The sequence below is a fragment of the Periplaneta americana genome, chromosome 15 (assembly GCF_040183065.1).
Source record: "Periplaneta americana isolate PAMFEO1 chromosome 15, P.americana_PAMFEO1_priV1, whole genome shotgun sequence".
NCBI lineage: Eukaryota > Metazoa > Arthropoda > Insecta > Blattodea > Blattidae > Periplaneta > Periplaneta americana.
The window spans coordinates 100886312-100905455 of record NC_091131.1 but is presented as its reverse complement, the minus strand read 5'-3'; the positions used below and the strand labels follow the sequence as shown (position 1 = coordinate 100905455).

At 34.2% G+C, this 19144-nt stretch overlaps 1 protein-coding gene across 4 annotated transcripts in view; it reads left to right on the top strand.

Moving 5' to 3' along the window:
* The window catches only part of LOC138715218 (receptor-type tyrosine-protein phosphatase S-like), a 476906-nt gene that overhangs the window by 434533 nt on the left and 23229 nt on the right, over positions 1 to 19144 (top strand). For all 4 annotated transcript variants that reach the window (XM_069847896.1, XM_069847898.1, XM_069847899.1 and 1 more), the window contains 9 exons: positions 224 to 501; positions 2451 to 2512; positions 5818 to 5993; positions 6243 to 6330; positions 9958 to 10034; positions 12603 to 12737; positions 14579 to 14719; positions 16598 to 16725; positions 18030 to 18165. In XM_069847896.1, the coding sequence (XP_069703997.1) occupies positions 224 to 501; positions 2451 to 2512; positions 5818 to 5993; positions 6243 to 6330; positions 9958 to 10034; positions 12603 to 12737; positions 14579 to 14719; positions 16598 to 16725; positions 18030 to 18165 (1221 nt within the window). The remainder of the gene's footprint in view (positions 1 to 223; positions 502 to 2450; positions 2513 to 5817; positions 5994 to 6242; positions 6331 to 9957; positions 10035 to 12602; positions 12738 to 14578; positions 14720 to 16597; positions 16726 to 18029; positions 18166 to 19144) is intronic.

The window sequence follows — 19144 nt, the reverse complement described above, 5'->3', positions numbered from 1 at the left end:
ATTCTGTAAAATACAGCGCAAAGTAGCAATTAATATTCATTTTATTTAAACTATTAGGAGTCAGTGGATAGCACGAAGGACATATTAATTGCTACTTTGCGCGGTATTTTACATAATTTTTATTTTAAACCTCATTACCCAATTTTGACTTACACCACTTCTGCTCTGAACGGCTCATATGTAAGCCTATAGTAAGTTATTTTAAATTGTATATTTTTTGCAGCCTGATGATGAACAGCGCACTTTCAAAGTGGGCAATAATTCAAACATCAAGCCTTCTGACAAAACATATTGGAACAGACCTCTGACTCCTGGAGAGAATTACCAAGTGACTTTAGTAGCAGTCAACCAGTTAGACGAATCTCTTGAGTACAGCATTAACAATGTACACCAGCAGACAAAATCCGAATACCGTGTGTCAGAACCTGGTGGCAATGCAGCATGGGCTGCTCTGTTGTTGTTACTAATAATACCAGCAGTCGTATATTTATTCATATGGAGGTCAGTTTCTTAAAATAATTAGAAAGTAGTGCTGATTTGTATACATAATAATTTCTTGAATGACCCTCCATTACATTTTTGTGTTTATGTTTAAACTGAAAAGGAAAATGCTTGAGGAACTTAAACGAAAATGCATTAAATGAATCCTCTAGATTCAAAGCCCCCTAAAGACTATTTTATTCATAATTGAGTTATGCTCACATAATGCTTGATAAGAATGATTCTAATGATTTATATATATTTTAAGAATAGCTCCAATTGCACACTTTGCACTGTATCTTCTCCTATGGATCTACCTCACCTTGAAATATGCCCAGCCTTGACTAAGAACAATGTATGGGAAAAGTACTGGGAACCAAGACACCTGCTCCAAGACTCTTGATCTCCTTTTATTAACTACTCGTATGTTCTGTTTGGTATTTTTTTTTCTTAATTTGTAAGCGAATTTGTATCAAGTGCTTGCTGCATTAAATAAATAACTTATATATAGTTTGAATTCAAAAAGTGACTGAATTTAAAACAAAAGGTTTGTTAAAAGTCACTGTTGGGTTGAAAATTTCCTCTATTTGCACCAGTTACTGTCAAAATCCTTTAATTTGTGACAGTAGATATAGGGAATTTTGAATCTGTAGGATTCAAATGTCATGCGTATTTTATGATTGCTACATCTCAGTGGGGGCTGAGGCAGGCAGGAGGGGTTGTATCAACTTCCTAAAAAGTATACCGGTACTAACATGAACCAACGCCAAATCACATCAAATATTATAATATTACGAAATTATTCATTAAAAATTATGTTAATTAATCAAATGCTCAGAACATTGTATTTTCTCCATTTGTTTCCTAATATGCCAGTAAATAACTCTGATGTTATTAACACTCTTATCTGAAAAGCTGATAGTTTTGCAGTTTAGTATGTGGTACAAGTTCATAGTTGAATCCTTTTCTTTCCGACTCTTCAAAAATTATATTGGTAACCAGCAAAATGGTTTTGAGAGACTTCATTTTCGACAGATATTTAAGTAAACAAAAATGTAAAAGCTGAAAAAAGTAGTTCTTCCGCCAAAAGATGAATAGTCTTCTTTAACAGTGTTAATGTCAGTGCCACTTAGTTGATAACGATAAAAAAAAGTGCAGCCTGTGTGCCTTCATATTTGCAAATAACTCTGTTATTTTATTGTTAAAGCACTTCTATGTTTCCACGAAAGTTTTTTTTTTGTTTGTTTTGCATGCAATGACGTAGTAAGTCTTTCGCGTTTTCTTTCATTTCGCGTTTAAAAGCATTTCTCAGCTTTGGATGTTGACATCAGCATAATTATAAATATAATCTCATAGGTGTAACAATAAATAATTTTAACAGTTTTAAATTTTCTTAGAAAGTGTTGCATACTGTAGTTCATAGTCGCGAGTGAATATCAGAAATAGTATATGCCAGAAATGGTTCCCAGTTCTGATCTTGAGCATATTTGAAATACCTACATTCTTAATCTCTTTTTCTCTCTCCTCTGCCTCCAGGAATAGATTAACTTCATTTCACCAGGAAAATTTGTTGATAAGAATCTAGCATTTGGACTTTATTTACAGAAAATTGGCATCACATACTTCTAAAGGCAGGATTATACGGAAAGAGCAATGTTGTCACCCCACCACATTGTTGTCACGATCATAATCAGCATCATTGTCATATACTGTATCACTGTCGACATTATCAGTGTTATTAATATTGTTTCTCCCAGTAACATTTTTGTCTTCTCCTTCTGTCTCTTTATCATCTTGTCTCTTTGTCTTTTTCTTTTTCATGGCTCACCATTAGCGAAATGCTAATTTTGTTATTTTATATTCTGTACTACTCAACTGGTGAAGTCCAGAGGTGAAATGTACTTGGACTTTTTTTTAACGATTAGTGAGAGAAAACTGATGATCATTTTATATGCGTTATTCTCTTTCAGGAAAAAACATATGAAGAAAGAAGGAGACACATTAGAATTAAAAACAGAGGATGCACTTTGTCGTGAGTAGTTTTTAATTTAATAATTTGCTAGTATCATAGTCTTTTCAAGTAGGTGCTAAGATTGTACTTTGTAATACAGAGTGTCCACATGAAATCTTTACACTTCAGATGTAAGTAACCAAATTATTGAGACACGATATTTGGATGCATTTTTCTGCATGTTAATCAAAAACTGTCAAAGTTTTTATGAGAATTTTGTTGAATTGTTGAAATGAGTTTTTTGGTTGCAGGTATGAATTTTGGTGAAATCTGACGGTGAAAGAGATATGGACACTTCAGGAAATGGCACAATGTGTGTCCTGGTTTATCGAGACATGATTAGATACATAGATGCAACATTGTGTCCGGACCCAATATGGAAGAGAACAACCATAATGGCCAACAATCCCGAAGTGGCACCGAAAATTTATAGAGACTGAGAGTGTGCTGCGGCAAAAGGGCAGTGAGTGGCAAAGCACAAGTGTGAAAGACATTGTATGTGTGCAAAGTGTATTTGTCCCGGAAGGAATCGGTTCTAGCCAACATGTCAACAGCAAATGCTGTGCGGCATGGATGATTATCTGGCTGAAGAGCTTGCACTATCTAAACTTTGTATGCATACAGCCTCAGATTCTTGTAAAGGATTTTGTGGACAGTCGAGCGCAGCAAGTTCAATTTCCCTGGCGGCATTGCAAATGGACTTACTAGGGCTTACTGATCGTGTCTCGATAAATCAGGATACATAGGCTATTGTTCCATTTCCTGAGGTATCCACATCTTCTTCACTGACAGATTTCAGATTTCACCAAATTTCACACCTGCAACAAAAAACGCAATTTAGCAATCTAACGAAATTTCCATAAAAACTTGAACAGTTTCTGATTAACATGCAGAAAACCACATCCAGATATCATGTCTCAATATTTGTTATTTACATCTGAAGTGACAAAGGTTTCGTGTGGACACTCTGTAGATTGGAATACCAGTAGTTCTTTCTTGTAACTTTCCAAATACGATCTAAACAGCTGGATATCTTCTTATGGACACATGTCCGAGTGTTTGTGCTTCTTCACTCTTTTCTCTGTATTTCTCCCCAGGCATACAGACCCATCACATGAAGGTAAGTTTAGCTTTTGAGACAAAGAGACTTTATATTACCCATCTTCTTCCGTGAACTCCTTAATGGTCTCTATTTGCTTAAAAATGTTCCCTTAATATCTTCATTTCTACCAATATCTGTGACCACTTGACTTCAAAATCCATATATACCTGGTGATCCTCTCGAAATTTCCTGATTTTAACTACCTCTTAAAAGAAAAAGGAAAATGCGAGGACATTTTTGTCACCTTTATTAGGAGGTACAGTTCAAACAATTTCATAAAAACAATCTATAATAGGATTCTACAAGAGTCCAGTCAGTAGCAGGAACAGCACCTATACAAACAATTTCAGTCCAGGTTCTGTGTAGCATATCTGGTGTGATAGTTCTACTGCTTCCACAAAGTAGTAAGTTGTTGAGGTATACATGGTGGAGTACATGATGTCCTTGACATGCCCCAAGAAAAAAAATCTGAGTAATATCGGGAGAATGAAAAGGCAATGCTATTGTACCACAAGTAAGTGAGAAAGTGTTATCCAGTGTTGTATGCAGTGCTCTATCTTTGTAGACTGGAAGATTATGCGGGCTGTTTGTGAACTATCTGTGGAAATAGGTATTCTTCTAGTATGTCTAGATACGGAAATGCTGTGACAGTAGGCTCAATAAAAAGAAAGATCCAGTTATCATATCCTGCATAAGATCACATTATACATTTAGCTTAAGGCTGTCTTTGATATGCGTCATGATTATATAGGGGTTTTGAGAGTCCCATATTTGGACATTATGTTGGTTAACTTTCCCAGAGATGTTGCGTCGTCACTTCGGCAGAAAACATAACATGACTAAAAAATCTTGATTTTCGTGAAATGCTTTCTAGGATCTCAATTGCAAATTCTTGTCACTGAGATTGATCGGTCGGCTTGATATCTTAAGTAATTTGTACCTTATAAGGGTAATTCTTATGTTGCTTTATTTCTGAATCAACAGACAATCACCAGTGTCGTCCATATTATTGACGAAAATATTTGAGTTGAACTTCCCAGTAAATAATAATAAAAAAAAATTCCCTGCGCCTATGGTATTCTTTTCATAGACAATCAAAATCAGGAAAGTTCGAGAGGGTCGACCTTTATTATATCCTTTGAATGAGAGCATGTACCCATATTTCAAATATCATCTACAGCTTACTTCTGATTGAGGTTCTGGTTGATATGTACAGTAGTGGCAAAAAAACCACCGGACCGACCCTTGTAGCTGATTTCAGAGCCTTATTCACTCCAGAGCACGATAGACTGGTAACTAAGACTTTCGTGGTTCGAATCCTGCCTGGGAAGGAAACTTTTTTTTTTGTTCCTTATTCAAATTTATTCCCAATACTTTTCGATTACTGGTAAAATTCATGTTCTGGGAATAAGAAGTTAATTAAATAGTAAAATCTCGCTACAGTCAAAAAGTATTGGGAATAAATTCGAATAAGGAACAAAAAAAGTTTCCTTCCCAGGCAGGATTCGAACCACGAAAGTCTTAGTTACCAGTCTATCGTGCTTTGGAGTGAACAAGGCTCTGAAATCAGCTACAAGGGTCGGTCCGGTTTTTTTGCCACTACTGTACATCTATTATCAGGCAATTAATCTCGCTTGACAATGTGTCAGAACAATTGTTTGTATACTTCTGAAATCTGATTAATATAGTACCGATATGTTACTAGTCAGTGATGTATGCAATGGAGAAGGAAAGGAACTGGCCACCCTATCCCATTATCTCCTGGCTTAGTTACCTCATGAGTGATGTCTTATTGGTGTCACTTATCTTCGGACAGTTGACTAAACAACAATCTACAGCAGTGTCAGTTTGATGATGGCTTTTCACGAAGACAATATGTTTAGATCTCCAAATGATTTGGAAGATATGGTGAACAAAGAATCTGTGGATTAGATTTCTGCGAGCACTCAAGGTCTCCAGTGAACTCTTTCCACTACGTTTCCTTTATTTTCGTGTCATCGACTTTGAGTAGTTATTGCATTATATTAGATAATCAGGAATTATAAAGAGACCTAGGCCTATATAAGTTTTGAATACTGTCACTATCTATCGGAACACTCTATGTAAGTTCTGATTAGAAATTGGTATTCTCAAGTAACACACTGCCCACATACATAAGCCCAAAGTTTATGAAAGTTGTTAATGTAAATCTGAATGATAATATTATATTGGTTTATTCTAACAGGAAACCAGAGTGAGTCTACCGAAAATATAACTCAGCCAGAGTTAGAACCAGATGAAATGCCTGTAGGACCAAAGCTTCCCCCATCGCAGAGATTCAGTCGGAGAGTGGCAATTTCAGATCTTGAGAAGTATGTTAAGGAAGGTCTAACATCTGGTGAACTACAACGTCAGCATGCGGTATGTATTGCTTATTGTGCTGTGCCTGTATAATGTCACTGTTAGTCTGAAATTGTTGTACCTGTTAAAAATAACACAGGAATGACACAATAACAGAACAAGTTTCACATAAAATTTCCTGATACCTGTATGTACGAAGTTAATACTGTAGGCCTACCTATTGTACATAAATAACTTCAATTATGATGAGAAACGAATATTCGACATATTATAATATTTATATGTTTATACATTACTTCATTATTTCAGCTGTTTCCAAGAGGTCAGACTCAACCTTGGGACTATGGTCGACTTCCACAAAATAAATCAAAGAATCGTTATGGAAACTTAGTGGCATGTAAGTTATTTTTAACAACAGTATATTATACATACATACACAATTTTTTCAAATAAACTTAAGTGCTACAAAAAATTCTCGATAGAAATAGACAATATTGTAACATCTGTTCTACATAGTTTGAAGTACCGGTATTTTAATCCTGTACCATCATCATATTCCTGTCATGCCGTATCCTGTAAGAACTGTTACGTCTACAAGAAATGTTCCAGTTGACATAACTAAGGCGAATGATGCAAAAGACTACTCAAGAATGCTTTTGTGGATGTATATATATATATATATATATATATATATATATATATTTATTTAAATTTTCACTTATTATGTAAGTGTTAATTAAACACATCTGTCCAACTACTTGGTCACAGCGAGATGCTGAATATGGTTTTTCAAAACATATTTTAAAACTAACAGTAAAATAATAGCAGTGTTATGCGTGCATAAAATAAGGAAATATTGCAGCAGATAAATATTTAAGTATCGGTAACTCAAAAATAGAAGAGTTGGAAATACGAGCATACGTAATTTTAAAGAAAGCACATCTTGAAATACAATTCCTGTAAATAAATTTCGATTATATCTCACTTTTCATCACGTTGTGAATAGCATTGGCTAGAAGAGACATTGTTTCTATGTAGGGAGCATATGTTGTCAAGTGCAAATTGTAGACAAACTTGCTACTGATACTGGACAGTTACTGTTACACTTCAAAATTATTAAATCTTTTAGAATGCAGGGGACTAGTAATTAGGGGAATGCTATCCATTTAATTGGTAGCCTTTTTTTTCCATCAGAAATCGCTTTTTTGGATTAACTATACTTTATCATATTACACACAACATTAAAAGGGATATGAACGTTACTCATTTAACGTAAAAACCCTTCATATTAATCTCTTTCTGTATGCTTTTTAATGAGTATCACGAAGGTGACACATACTTTCTCATTATACATTTTATGCGTTTTGCAGCAATGAATAGTATATTATGCAATGAGCCCTATAGTAATTAAGACGCGAGTATCTTAATTACTATTATAGGCAAGATGCATACGACTGTTTTTGTTCGACTATAATTAAATGTCTCAGTTTTGAGTTTTTACAAATATCTTGCCTTGTTACTTTGCTGATAATGAAATGGTGACCATTAGTGTATCTTCAGCATGTTCTCACTATCGATATAAATGGCAGGCACGGACTATGAGAGTCTTTCCAGCATGTTCCCGAGTAGTGCAACATATGGTAAGCACGGAGCACTTTTGCATGTACATCGTATTTGTTGATTTTTTGCAGGGCTTTAGTTTGACGATTTTAACCTCAAAGCAATACATATTAAAACACAGGAAATTAACTCAATTTATTAGAAAATAAAAATTAACATGAACAGAATTTATTTTATTTTAAATGTTATTGATTGTGCAGTTTGTACCTGTCATTTTGGATTGCTCCTATCAAGGCTTGCGGGTTGTTGTGCATATGATATTAATCAATATTACATATATGCTTAGTTGGAATAACATAATGAATAGCAGTACTTTAATGTATGTCATTAAGGTACAATTATGTCACATGTAATGAGCGTAGGCCTATTATAATATGATCGAGCAAAAATTCCTTTATCATGTTACTACCTCTGATTGAGATTCTGGCTGAAACATCTATTAGCAAGCAATAACATCGATATACGTCAGAGTAAGAACAATAATTCTTGCATAAATCTCAAGTATGATTAATATGTTACTAGTCAGCGATGTGGGAAAAGGAGCTGGCCACCCTACCCCATTATCTTCTGGCTTATTTACCTCATGAGTGATGCCTTATTTGTGTCACTTATGAGATTTGCTCATAAAATTTGGGTTAGTGTATGGGACTGGCACCCACCCAGTATCGTGATAAATTTGAAGAGGTACAATAGGTATCGAAATGTGGATTGGAAAGCCAGCTATAGCAAATAGGGAAGTCATCATACTGACCACATGTTACCCCCGTTCTGGTTGGATTATCGTTCAGCTCTGCTGAGCCATTGGACTTGAAGCCAGCAGCACAGATGGACAGTTATTTATTCCTTTACTGCATACAGTGTTTAAAGTACACTAACAAAATCCAACCTTTGATCTTATTACAACCAAATGATGCTTCATCTTCAACTGTAAGTTCCACTTCCCCACATACTCTTTACACTTGTGTTTCCGCATTTTTCGTAGTTGAGCTGTGTATGCTGGCTCAGTCAGCGTGGTCATCTCACATCCATGAACACTATCTTTTTTGTTAGCATATTTATGGGCATTTCCTTTCATATCCGTTACGTCATAGCAGCATGGGTACATAGGTAAGCAAGGAGAGGTGGAAACCTAGTCTTCTTGGATAGCTAAATTCTAAGCTACAGGCAAATCAGAAGGGTGACAGCAAGCGAGGCAGTAAGTTACTCCGAAGAGAGCTAGTTCAGTTCGAATGTTTTGGATTAGGAACATAAGTATGGGGTATCGTAACTTGGGATTTGTCCATTGTTGAAGTATAAATATTATACTATAACTTGGTAGAAAGACTCCTCAATTACCGATTCAACATCAAAATTATTCTAATACTGAACAAGATTATATCTTTCTTGATTACGAGCCGATAGTAAGATTTTGTGTATTGTATTTGGCACAGTTGAATGTACCTTCAGGAAAGTTATGTTGTTGTTTTCTAATGCCAGGCGTTTGACAATAAAGTCATTTGACCTCTTGCACTCCAATATTTTTCAAATATATTATCATGACCAGCCACTGAAGCCCAGATTTTAAGGTGTTCCGAATCCATTTCTTGGTTTGAGTTGCACAATGGGCAGTTAGGGGACTGATATATTCCAATTCTATGCAGGTGTTTGGCCAAACAATCATGGCCTGTTGCCAATCTAAATGCAGCTACAGACGATTTCCGTGGTAAATCGGGAATTAACTGTGGATTTTGATGCAGAGAGTTCCATTTTTTCCCTTGGGGTTGAGTTATGTGCAGATTGGTATTATTGCGTTTTTGTTACTTATATTCGATTTCCTTAATTATTGTTTATTTAATTATTATTATATTATTGTACTATGTTATATTTATACTTGTTTGTATTTTCTATTTAATTATATTTTATTATATTTTATTATATACTAATTCATATCCAGTCTTGCTTTATTTCTGCTCTTTTCCACTACGTCATATTGGTCAAATACCGATTCACCTTTAACATCTGACGTTGTAGACATACCCAATATGCGTTGTGATGTTTCACAGTTTACCCTGACACCTAGGGTATCTCTCTTTTCTTTCAACATAGAACAGTGACTTCAGTCATGTAATGTGCTTTGTATCGAACAGATGGCTGTTGTGTTACAGAAGCTGTTGACAATAACAATAAATGATTTAACATGTCTTGAAAAGTTGAAACATAAAGTTCAATAAGAATTAAATGATACATTAAAATTTCACTGATAACTAATTAATAAATAACGAACCTTCATAAAGAAAGAAATTTCTTTGGTAACATTGCTCTATTTCACGTAAAATAGTAAAGTTATTGTAATTGGTACATTCTGTACAAGTTGAAATGAATATTGCTAATGGAGGAGAGTATTAATTTAATACTTCAATTGCAGATGATGAGACAAGAGTGAAACTCAAGAAGTTACCAGAAGATCAGTTTTCTGATTACATCAATGCAAATTACATAAATGTAAGTAAAAGAGTTTTTCGTTTTGTTACAAAACTCGGTAGTAATTTGCTCACATGTTCTGTTCATGATATCAGAAAGAATTATACAATAAAATTAAGATAAGATGTTTGCTTCAATAAACATGCTCACATTTAGAACAGTTTTTCTGAATTTATAATATGAAATTACATTTTCAACAGACTGAGCTGTTATTGTTGTTATTATTATTATTATTATTATTATTATTGTTATTATTATTATTGTTATTATCTACGGCTAATTTTAAATTCAAAGTAAACACCATGTTTCAAAATATCATCATACATCAATTAAATATCTAATAATTAGATTCGGCTCTGAGAGTCTTGTAATAAATGACGTTAGCCCTCGGAGTAGCTTGGTCGGCTGAGGCACTTGCTTGCCAATCCGAAGTTGCGCTCAGGCATGGATTCGATTCCTGCTTGACCTAATTACCTGATTGGGTTTTTTTCGAGGTTTTCCCGAACCATAAGGGGAATGTCGGGTAATCTATGGTGAATCGCCAAGTACCATTTCACTATCACTAATCCTATCACCGCTAAGTAACTTAGTAGTTGATACACTGTTCTTAAATAACCACCTAAAAAGAATATGACGTTTATAAACTAAAATATGAATTGCAGTGACAGCAAGTGACATATTGTCGAATACCAATACTTTAATAATCGAGATTGACTTTAACCACAGTCTAGTATATACAGTCCTGAAGCTCAATACGTAGTAAATATGCATCCAAAGATAGTTGCTAATCACTAGGATCGCTAATATCGCCTCATTACAGACAATGTGAAATAGTACCGGCACAGTCTATTGTTCCTAGCACTCTCACAACTCAAGATTCGTGACTGTATATACTAGACTGTGCTTTAACCTCACACTGATATTACAGAAATAGATTGTTCAAATATCTCTCATAAGAGTGAAGCAGACTACCTAATCCAGAGAGAATCTTGGATGGCTAGTACTGAATATTGGAAGCACTTCGGTTTGTAAATCCTCTCTTACTAGACACTTACTTCATACAACCAAGTTGGTTAACTTTTTACCAGTCAGGGTAATTTTGTACAATTATTAAAGCTGTATTGTCTGATATTCTGTCTGTTTATAAAATTTGTTGTATGGTGTTGTAACTGTATAATTTATGGACAAATAAGTATTACAAAAGATGGAACCCAATTGCCCTACTTGAAACGAAATTAAGAAGTGTTATAAACTTTCCTTGGTTGGTGAAAAAACTCTCCACATTAACTGTGATTACTGTGATAACTACCGGTAGTGACTTCTTATTAAAAATACTATTGTTCAAAGAATGAAATGTCTTGTAAAATTTTCGGTGGTTAGACCAGCTGTGAGCCACAGATAGGCCTACTTTTGTTTGTTCTATCAATTTCATTCCTCTATTAATCCATTCTCAATAAAATATCATCTATAAAATATGGTAAAACTTTAAAATTTCAAAGTCTTAAAATATTTTAAATAAAGATACCGGTATGGTAATATATCATACATATGCCATACTGCCTTTACGAAGCATATATATTTAAGGTATGTTACTTTTTTAACATATTTTAACACTTTGGAGTTTTAAAAGTTTTATCATATTTTATACAATACTGGTATTGAAAGTGTTATGAAGTGAATTGTAGCCGTGAAAGGAATAACGACGTAAAATATCAACTCATCAGTACTGAATCATCTCTTGTTTAAAATCTCCTTTAAAGAAAGTGATAAGTAAATAAATACGATAAATAATTGAACTTAAACGTTTTTCAAATGCCATATTATTCAAGACTTACTCAGCATTTTAGGTATTTTGTAACTTCATCATTCTTCTGTTTATCCCTAGGAGTACTGCGTATAGGTTGTGTGCGTGTTCCCCCCCCCCCCCCCACACCGCTTCCGCAAGCCACACTATACATGATGTTGGACCGCCAGGCTTAATGTCCCTGTCTGACAGACAAATCACTATCAACAGTAACATATGCACTACGGAGGGATTTTGGATTTAACCCAAACATATTGTTGCACAATTTAGTGATTAGAAGTTGTGTCTCTTAGTCCTGATGTAGAAATTTTACACGAAAATTTCTGACCTTCTGGGAATCGAATCTGGGCTGGCTAGTCTGGAAATAGTCACGCTACCACAGAGCTAATTCTGCAGACTACCTAGGCTTATGTGATGAACATAAGATTAGTGTTTTTATATTGGAGTGTAGGCTTTCACGGCCGGTGTCACTATTAGTGTTTTTAGTTCCAATCTGTTAAATTGTGTAACCACATACATGAATGACAACTTTGAAGATATACTGTATATTTATTTTGATATATAAAAAAAAACTTGTTGACAAATGCATGTAAATAAATTAGTTGCTTTATACTTTAAAATATAAGCATCCGCAACAAATTACCGGTATATCTTCGATTTTGTCTTACAAATGGAATATTCCTGTGTTATGGAAGTGCAGAACTTCGTACTTAATTATTTTAGAATGTGTTCCTTTCATTGTACTCGTATCTTGTGCCAGTTACTACTTTTTATTACTTGTTTAGGGTTACAATTCACCCAAGTTCTACATTGCCACACAAGGGCCAAAACGGAACACCATTGTAGATTTTTGGAGAATGGTATGGCAAGAACATGTTCAAGTGATCGCCATGTTAACTAATATTGTGGAGAATGGCAAGGTGAGCAAAATATGTTAAGGGTTGTCTTTATGTCTGACTACTTAACTCTTAATCAGACGCAAAATTTCTGCACTAGAACTAGCCAACGATATATTATTTTAATTTTATTGTGAACACTGTACTGGGTCTAGGCACAGTTAGTATTGCAAAATACAGAGCATTCAGTTTTACATCTAGCTAATATAATGCAATAAATAATTGGTACTGATTACATATTTCACATGAATGATGTTAAATGCCGTTTGTTTCATTTATTGAAATTTACTACCTATATTGTTGCAGTAAACAGTGGCACTATAACAATTTTATTTGCTAAAATGTACGAGCCAGCACTGCGATCTTGAAGATTTATTGCACTAATCTTCGAGCTAGGCGCATTCCCAAATCACACTGACTGACTACACTAAGGCACTAAGGTGCACTGCATATCAGGTTTCGATTAGGTAACCCCACTCATCCCTAGACCAGTTCCCTCCATGTGTCGCCAACCAGCACTTAGGGAATGATACTGAATGATAACGGAATGTTGTATCTGTAGATGTCTAATTTGGAGAAAATAGGAAACACCGAGAAAAATCCCAATTGCAACCTTGTCTGCCATAAGCATCACTATGGATTTATCACATGAAAACTCCCAGACCACGCTGGGACTCGAACCCAGACCTCCTGCATGTTAGGCCTGTTAGCCACCGCCACATATACAAGTATATCAGATCACCATCATCATCCTCCTGTCAAGTATTAGGCTCTTCAGCCTGTTACGATCTCATTGCCATCTTTTTTGTAGGTCTGTCCACATTTCTTCTACATAAAGATTGATAATTCAAGGCCATTTTTGGGATTTGGGTTTCTTCCATTCTATACAAATGTTCTCTTTAATTTTGCCTGTATTGTAAATTTTATCATTCACTGCATATATATTCAGTTCATCTCTTATTTGTGTATTTGGTATTTTATCTCTTCTAGTGCATCTTCTGATGGCCATTAGGAATTTTATTATATCTGTATATAAATGAGTAATTCTCATCACAGGGGTGAACATCAATTTTTGGTGAAAGTTCTGTCAAGGACCCAGTTTCTCGGGGTATAACTAGAGCTCCTGCCCCGGGATATGGGTGAAGATCTCAACGGCTGGAGTGGGGAAGGAATAAATACCTATCCGATGTGACAGACGGAAGAGGCAAACCTGCTTACGGGGGAGGGGGATAAATTCCTAAGCAAGGTAGATGGAACTCTATAGTTATGAGTAGGTAACCGTCTACGAGAAGGAACTATGAAATAAAACTCCTATCCTCTCGGTTTAGAGGTTATGCGATTGGGCTGGTAACCGGTCCATGTACAAAATTTATTACTCAGCAGTCTCAAATGAATATTTTATTAGGTAATGGCTGTACCAGTTCTCTTATATGGAAGTGAATCATGGATTCACAGAAAAGTATTTCAGATGTGAGTGAAAATGTCTGATCCCAAGTACTTATCTACATGATACCAATGAAACCACTGACTATATTTGTATACAACTTTGTTCTCTTTTGGAAAGGTGTTAAATAGTTCATAATTTTTCAGGTTACAATTGACATTTTAACAATAGAGATTTATACGTACATTTACTATCAGACTATTTTGAACCTGTATGAGCATTTGTAGGAAAAGACAGTTATTACTTATTAATTTCTGGCAACAAATAATGTACGACATGGTACCTATTAATTACATTCTTGTGTCACATCACGTAGTAAATGATAGTATATGAAATAAATTTTCTTCTAGCATAGTAAAACATCTACACAAAATTATAACTAACATCATCATTAACTTTTTACATCTTTCTCATATTCCAGTTAAAATGCGAACAGTATTGGCCTCAGCTTGGACAAGAAGTAACTTACGGGTCAGTAACTGTTCTGAATGCCTCCAACAAAATATTTGCAGACTTCACTTTTAGAATGCTAAATGTTACCTGCAAGGGTAAAACAAGAAAGGTATGTATTGTAACCTACTCTACCTTCAGTAGTATACGTATTCGTAAACACATTCCACTTTCTAGTGTAATAGTGAAAGAGTGAAGCAAGTGCCATGAAATATATAGTACATTTCAGAATTAAAGATAATGTTTTATGTTGCTACTTTTTCAGTAGCTTAGGTGTGATTTAAGTTTTACAAAAGGTAATTCTAATAAAGTATTCATATCTTTAAATGAACTTCAATACTAAAAAGTATTATTATTATTATTATTATTATTATTATTATTATTATTATTATTATTATTATTATTATTATTATTATCATTATCAACATCATTATCATTATCATTATTACAGAACCAAGTAGTATCTTTTTTTGTATAAAATTAATCTCAGGCTTTCTTATCATTATCTTGTGTAAATGTCACGAAAATAAAAAATTGATGCATAATCATACTGTGTAAGTATTGTACACTAAATTTTCTGTCTATACCCAAGCCATTGTAACCTTGCACTTGGCATTAGTTATTTGTGTTGGCAATCCTTCCTATGAAAAAGTTGAACGCTGTGTGACAGCCGTCTGAACCAATCAGAACATAGTATTTTCTATCAGCTGCTACATGGAGGACTGCTGTGTTGCCAGTTTGCTGCATGCTATGTTACGCGATGTTACTACCACATGCTTAATTTGTGTGTTAATATTGTAAAGTTATAAATAAATTTGTAGTGCTGCTGTGAAATGTCACAGGAGAAGCTGATAAGTGATAACTTACGTAGTGACAATCCTTTATGTAAATAGTCAGGCATCAGAATTGGTGCGAAGGACTCGTCAATTTTACGAGCAGGAAAGGAATTAGTCTGTATGGGCCTGTATGGGTGTCCCTTCATTCCTGCAGGTAATGTAATACAGTGGACATAAAAAAAAATTAGGCCTTTCTAAGAGGACAGTAATAAAGAAAGATTAGAGTTGCATAATAATTACCATTTAAATTAACAATACAGAATGGTAAACTCCGCTTAAGTAAAGTCAGCTGTTGTGTAGTGATCACTGTGTTAGCATCACATCTCTCACGACCAACATTAGGCTACGCAAAGGTTACAATGGGCAGGGTGCAGATAGAGCCAGTGGCGATATTCAAAACGTTTAACAGCCAGTTCTAGCATGTGTACATATGTTAAACATAATATACTGTACGGTATATGTTCATGGTAATTGCAAATATTACCTAGAATAATTTAACAACCAGTTCGTCTGAACCGCTGTGAACTGGCCGAATATCACAACTGGATACAGTAGTTTTCCATAAATAAATTCGATGCGTTGGCTATTCTGTTATTATTTTGTGACTTGTCATGACTTCATTAGCATCTTAAATTAAAGATTAATTAAAATTAATTAAATATAGTTTATTTCTTGTCCAGTTTTTCATTCCAGTACACAATTAAAAGATTAATAATATATCATTTTGCTTTATTTTGTAGTTTATTTTTATGTTCGTTGGTATAATTCGTTATTCCTTATTAAAACTTATGGTTTAATTTCTTCTTGGTGAGGTGTATTATTTTTCTTTAAAGGAATCCGTCCTTTACTGGCAGGCTTTGAGCTAAATTTGCTATTGATTTCTATCCATTTTCGATACCGTATTCATCTTTGCTAATCATCCTATGAGAGATAATGAAACTCATATTGTGTTTCCACCTTAGAAGTAGAACTACCAGATTAGCAAAAGTCTTTGTTAGCTGACCATATCTGGAAGCACTGGAGCAATTTAGCTAAGATCTGACATAGCCACATCTGAGATACATCTACAACTTTTAAAATCAGACTTTGAAAACTTATGTGAATTAATTTTAACGATTTTTTTATCTATAAATAAAAATTGGTTATATTTCCAGGTGCATCACCTTCATTTCACATCATGGCCAGATCATGGCGTTCCATTGTATCCTCAGTCTGTGGCATCATATCTAAAGAAGCTATTGGCTACTCCACCAGGCTCAGGTCCAATTGTGGTGCATTGCAGGTTTGTATTAGATTAAATTCTGTTATACAATAATAGTTCTGTTGGTTAAATGAGAATCTATATTTATTTACTTACTTACTTAATTAGTTACTTACTTACCATTAGTTATTTACTTGGTTAATTACTTAGTTACTTACTCACAACATAAAATATAAAATACATGGCTGGTTTGTTCAATATCTGTTCAAACAGAAACTATGAAGAGTAAAAATGCAGTACAAGTGAAGAAACAATTCTGCATATACTTCTATAGTTCCCAGCTCATGAACAGAAAATAACACTGCTAATAAGACACATAGACTAGATCAAGAAACCATTCAGCCTGCAAACAGTCCTTACAAACCCATTCTTGGCTCTTTGCATTCAAACTATGGACATACAAGTGAATCACGAATTAATTAATATGCAAGATAATCTTAAACTTGAACCACTTTTCTGTATTTAAATTAACTTCTCAATAATCTTCTACATTATTGGAAGCCATCAAGGCTTCAAAATTTGAGGTGATATTTGCCATAGCTATTTTTAATTGTGTCGTGGTGTCTCTTGACAATTTATATATTTTTTAATTTATTCACAAATTCAGGACATATTTTCTCGGTTAGTTTCACTAACACTTAAGGGTTTCATTCACCGAGCTGTTTCATATGCAACAATATAACTGACAAGAGGTACATTATTGTCTTTTTGAGTTGTTAATTTAGGTACCCTTTAACTCTTCTAGTTGCACTGTCCAATTCAGACCTGTAGTATTCACTGAAAACTAAAGTTATTATTATTATTATTATTATTATTATTATTATTATTATTATTATTATTATTATTATTATTATTATTATTATTATTATTAATTTAATAACGAAACATATCTTGCTAACTTGTGATTTCACTGTGACTCTTGTGGGGTGATTGATAATGTCGTTGCATATTGTATTTTTTACTCGAAAAAATATTTTCCAGTGAAGGAGACATCTAATATTTTCCCTTCCATTACACAAAAATATTCTTTCATCCACTCTTCATGGAATTTGCGTTTGTAAGACTTGGTTGGTTTTGAAAGCGGCATTTTTCTTCTACCTTAATTCACACTACTTATGAAGTTCGTTGGCAGAATGAAGACATATGGTAGGAAGGAATACATTGGCAGAGGTTCAATGAGTGACTTTGAAGAACGTGGAACCAGTTGCTGCTTCTGAGCCAGTATTTAGCCGTCCATGATTTAGCTGTTCGAATTACAGCTTGTCTAACGAACATAAAAATATGTATATACCGGTATACAAATAATGGTTTTCATTTTATTCTAGTGCTGGAGTTGGGAGGACAGGAACCATCATTCTTGCAGATGTTTGTCTTCGAATGGCTGCTGCAGAAGGTTTTGTAGATATATTGGGCTTTCTGCAGCAGATACGTGAACAGAGGGCCAACATGGTGGATAATTTGGTATGCATGGACATTTTAATGTAAAAAGTACTGGTAGTATAGATTATTATATAATATTTATCCCACTAACAAATTATTTATGAAATAATACAACAAGTTTACGTACTATATCAGGAAGAACTGAGGTACTTCACACTACCTGTCCACGTCCACATTATGTCTTTGGCTTCATTGAATAATCTTGTAACCATCACATGGTTTGCAGCAATCATTTCTTGGCATATTAATAGGCAAGATTTCTTAGAAATTATTGCATCATATTTATGATGCCCAGTCAATGGTATTCTCTACTTCCCTGTCTGTAGAGTCTGATGTTTCGACTATGCTCATCCAGATTTTTGTTTTTTTTAACACTATAGGCTTAATCTTACAAAGCTTTCCCATAACATTTCGGAAGATATTTTTTTTCTTAAAGTTTTGTAAAGGAGTGTCAGTATTCGAGTGTTTGATAAGGAATTTTAGTAACTGGGATAAGTCGCTTAATTTACCTTTTCAATGATTTTTTTTTTCATGAAATTGCTAAAAATATAACCTACACGTGATCTTTAAATTGTTTTTGGTTTGTTAATGACTTTAATACAAAGCTATGGTACTTCATGCTTATATCTTTTTCTTCATATAAATTATATAATTTGAATCAGGATGAAGAGTGCAACAAATTTATGGAATGAAATGTAGAGTGTCTAATTAAAAGACACATAACTTTGTGTTACTATGAATTTCTGTGACACTGGTTAATTGCCAAACGATAGGCTTTGGTCAGTCCTATAAAGTAAATACAAAACTGTTTCTAGATAAACTGAAATACACTAGTTACGGGAGTATTCCAAAAGTTGTGGGACACTCTATATATCATTGTACAGTGCGGAATGGAAGTCTGTCCGCACTGAGGTGAGTGATAGTCTGTTGTTAAATAAAGTATTTCAGTTGGCAGCAACCCAAGGGCCAGATCATTGGCATGTCTTTCAATTGGGGTTGT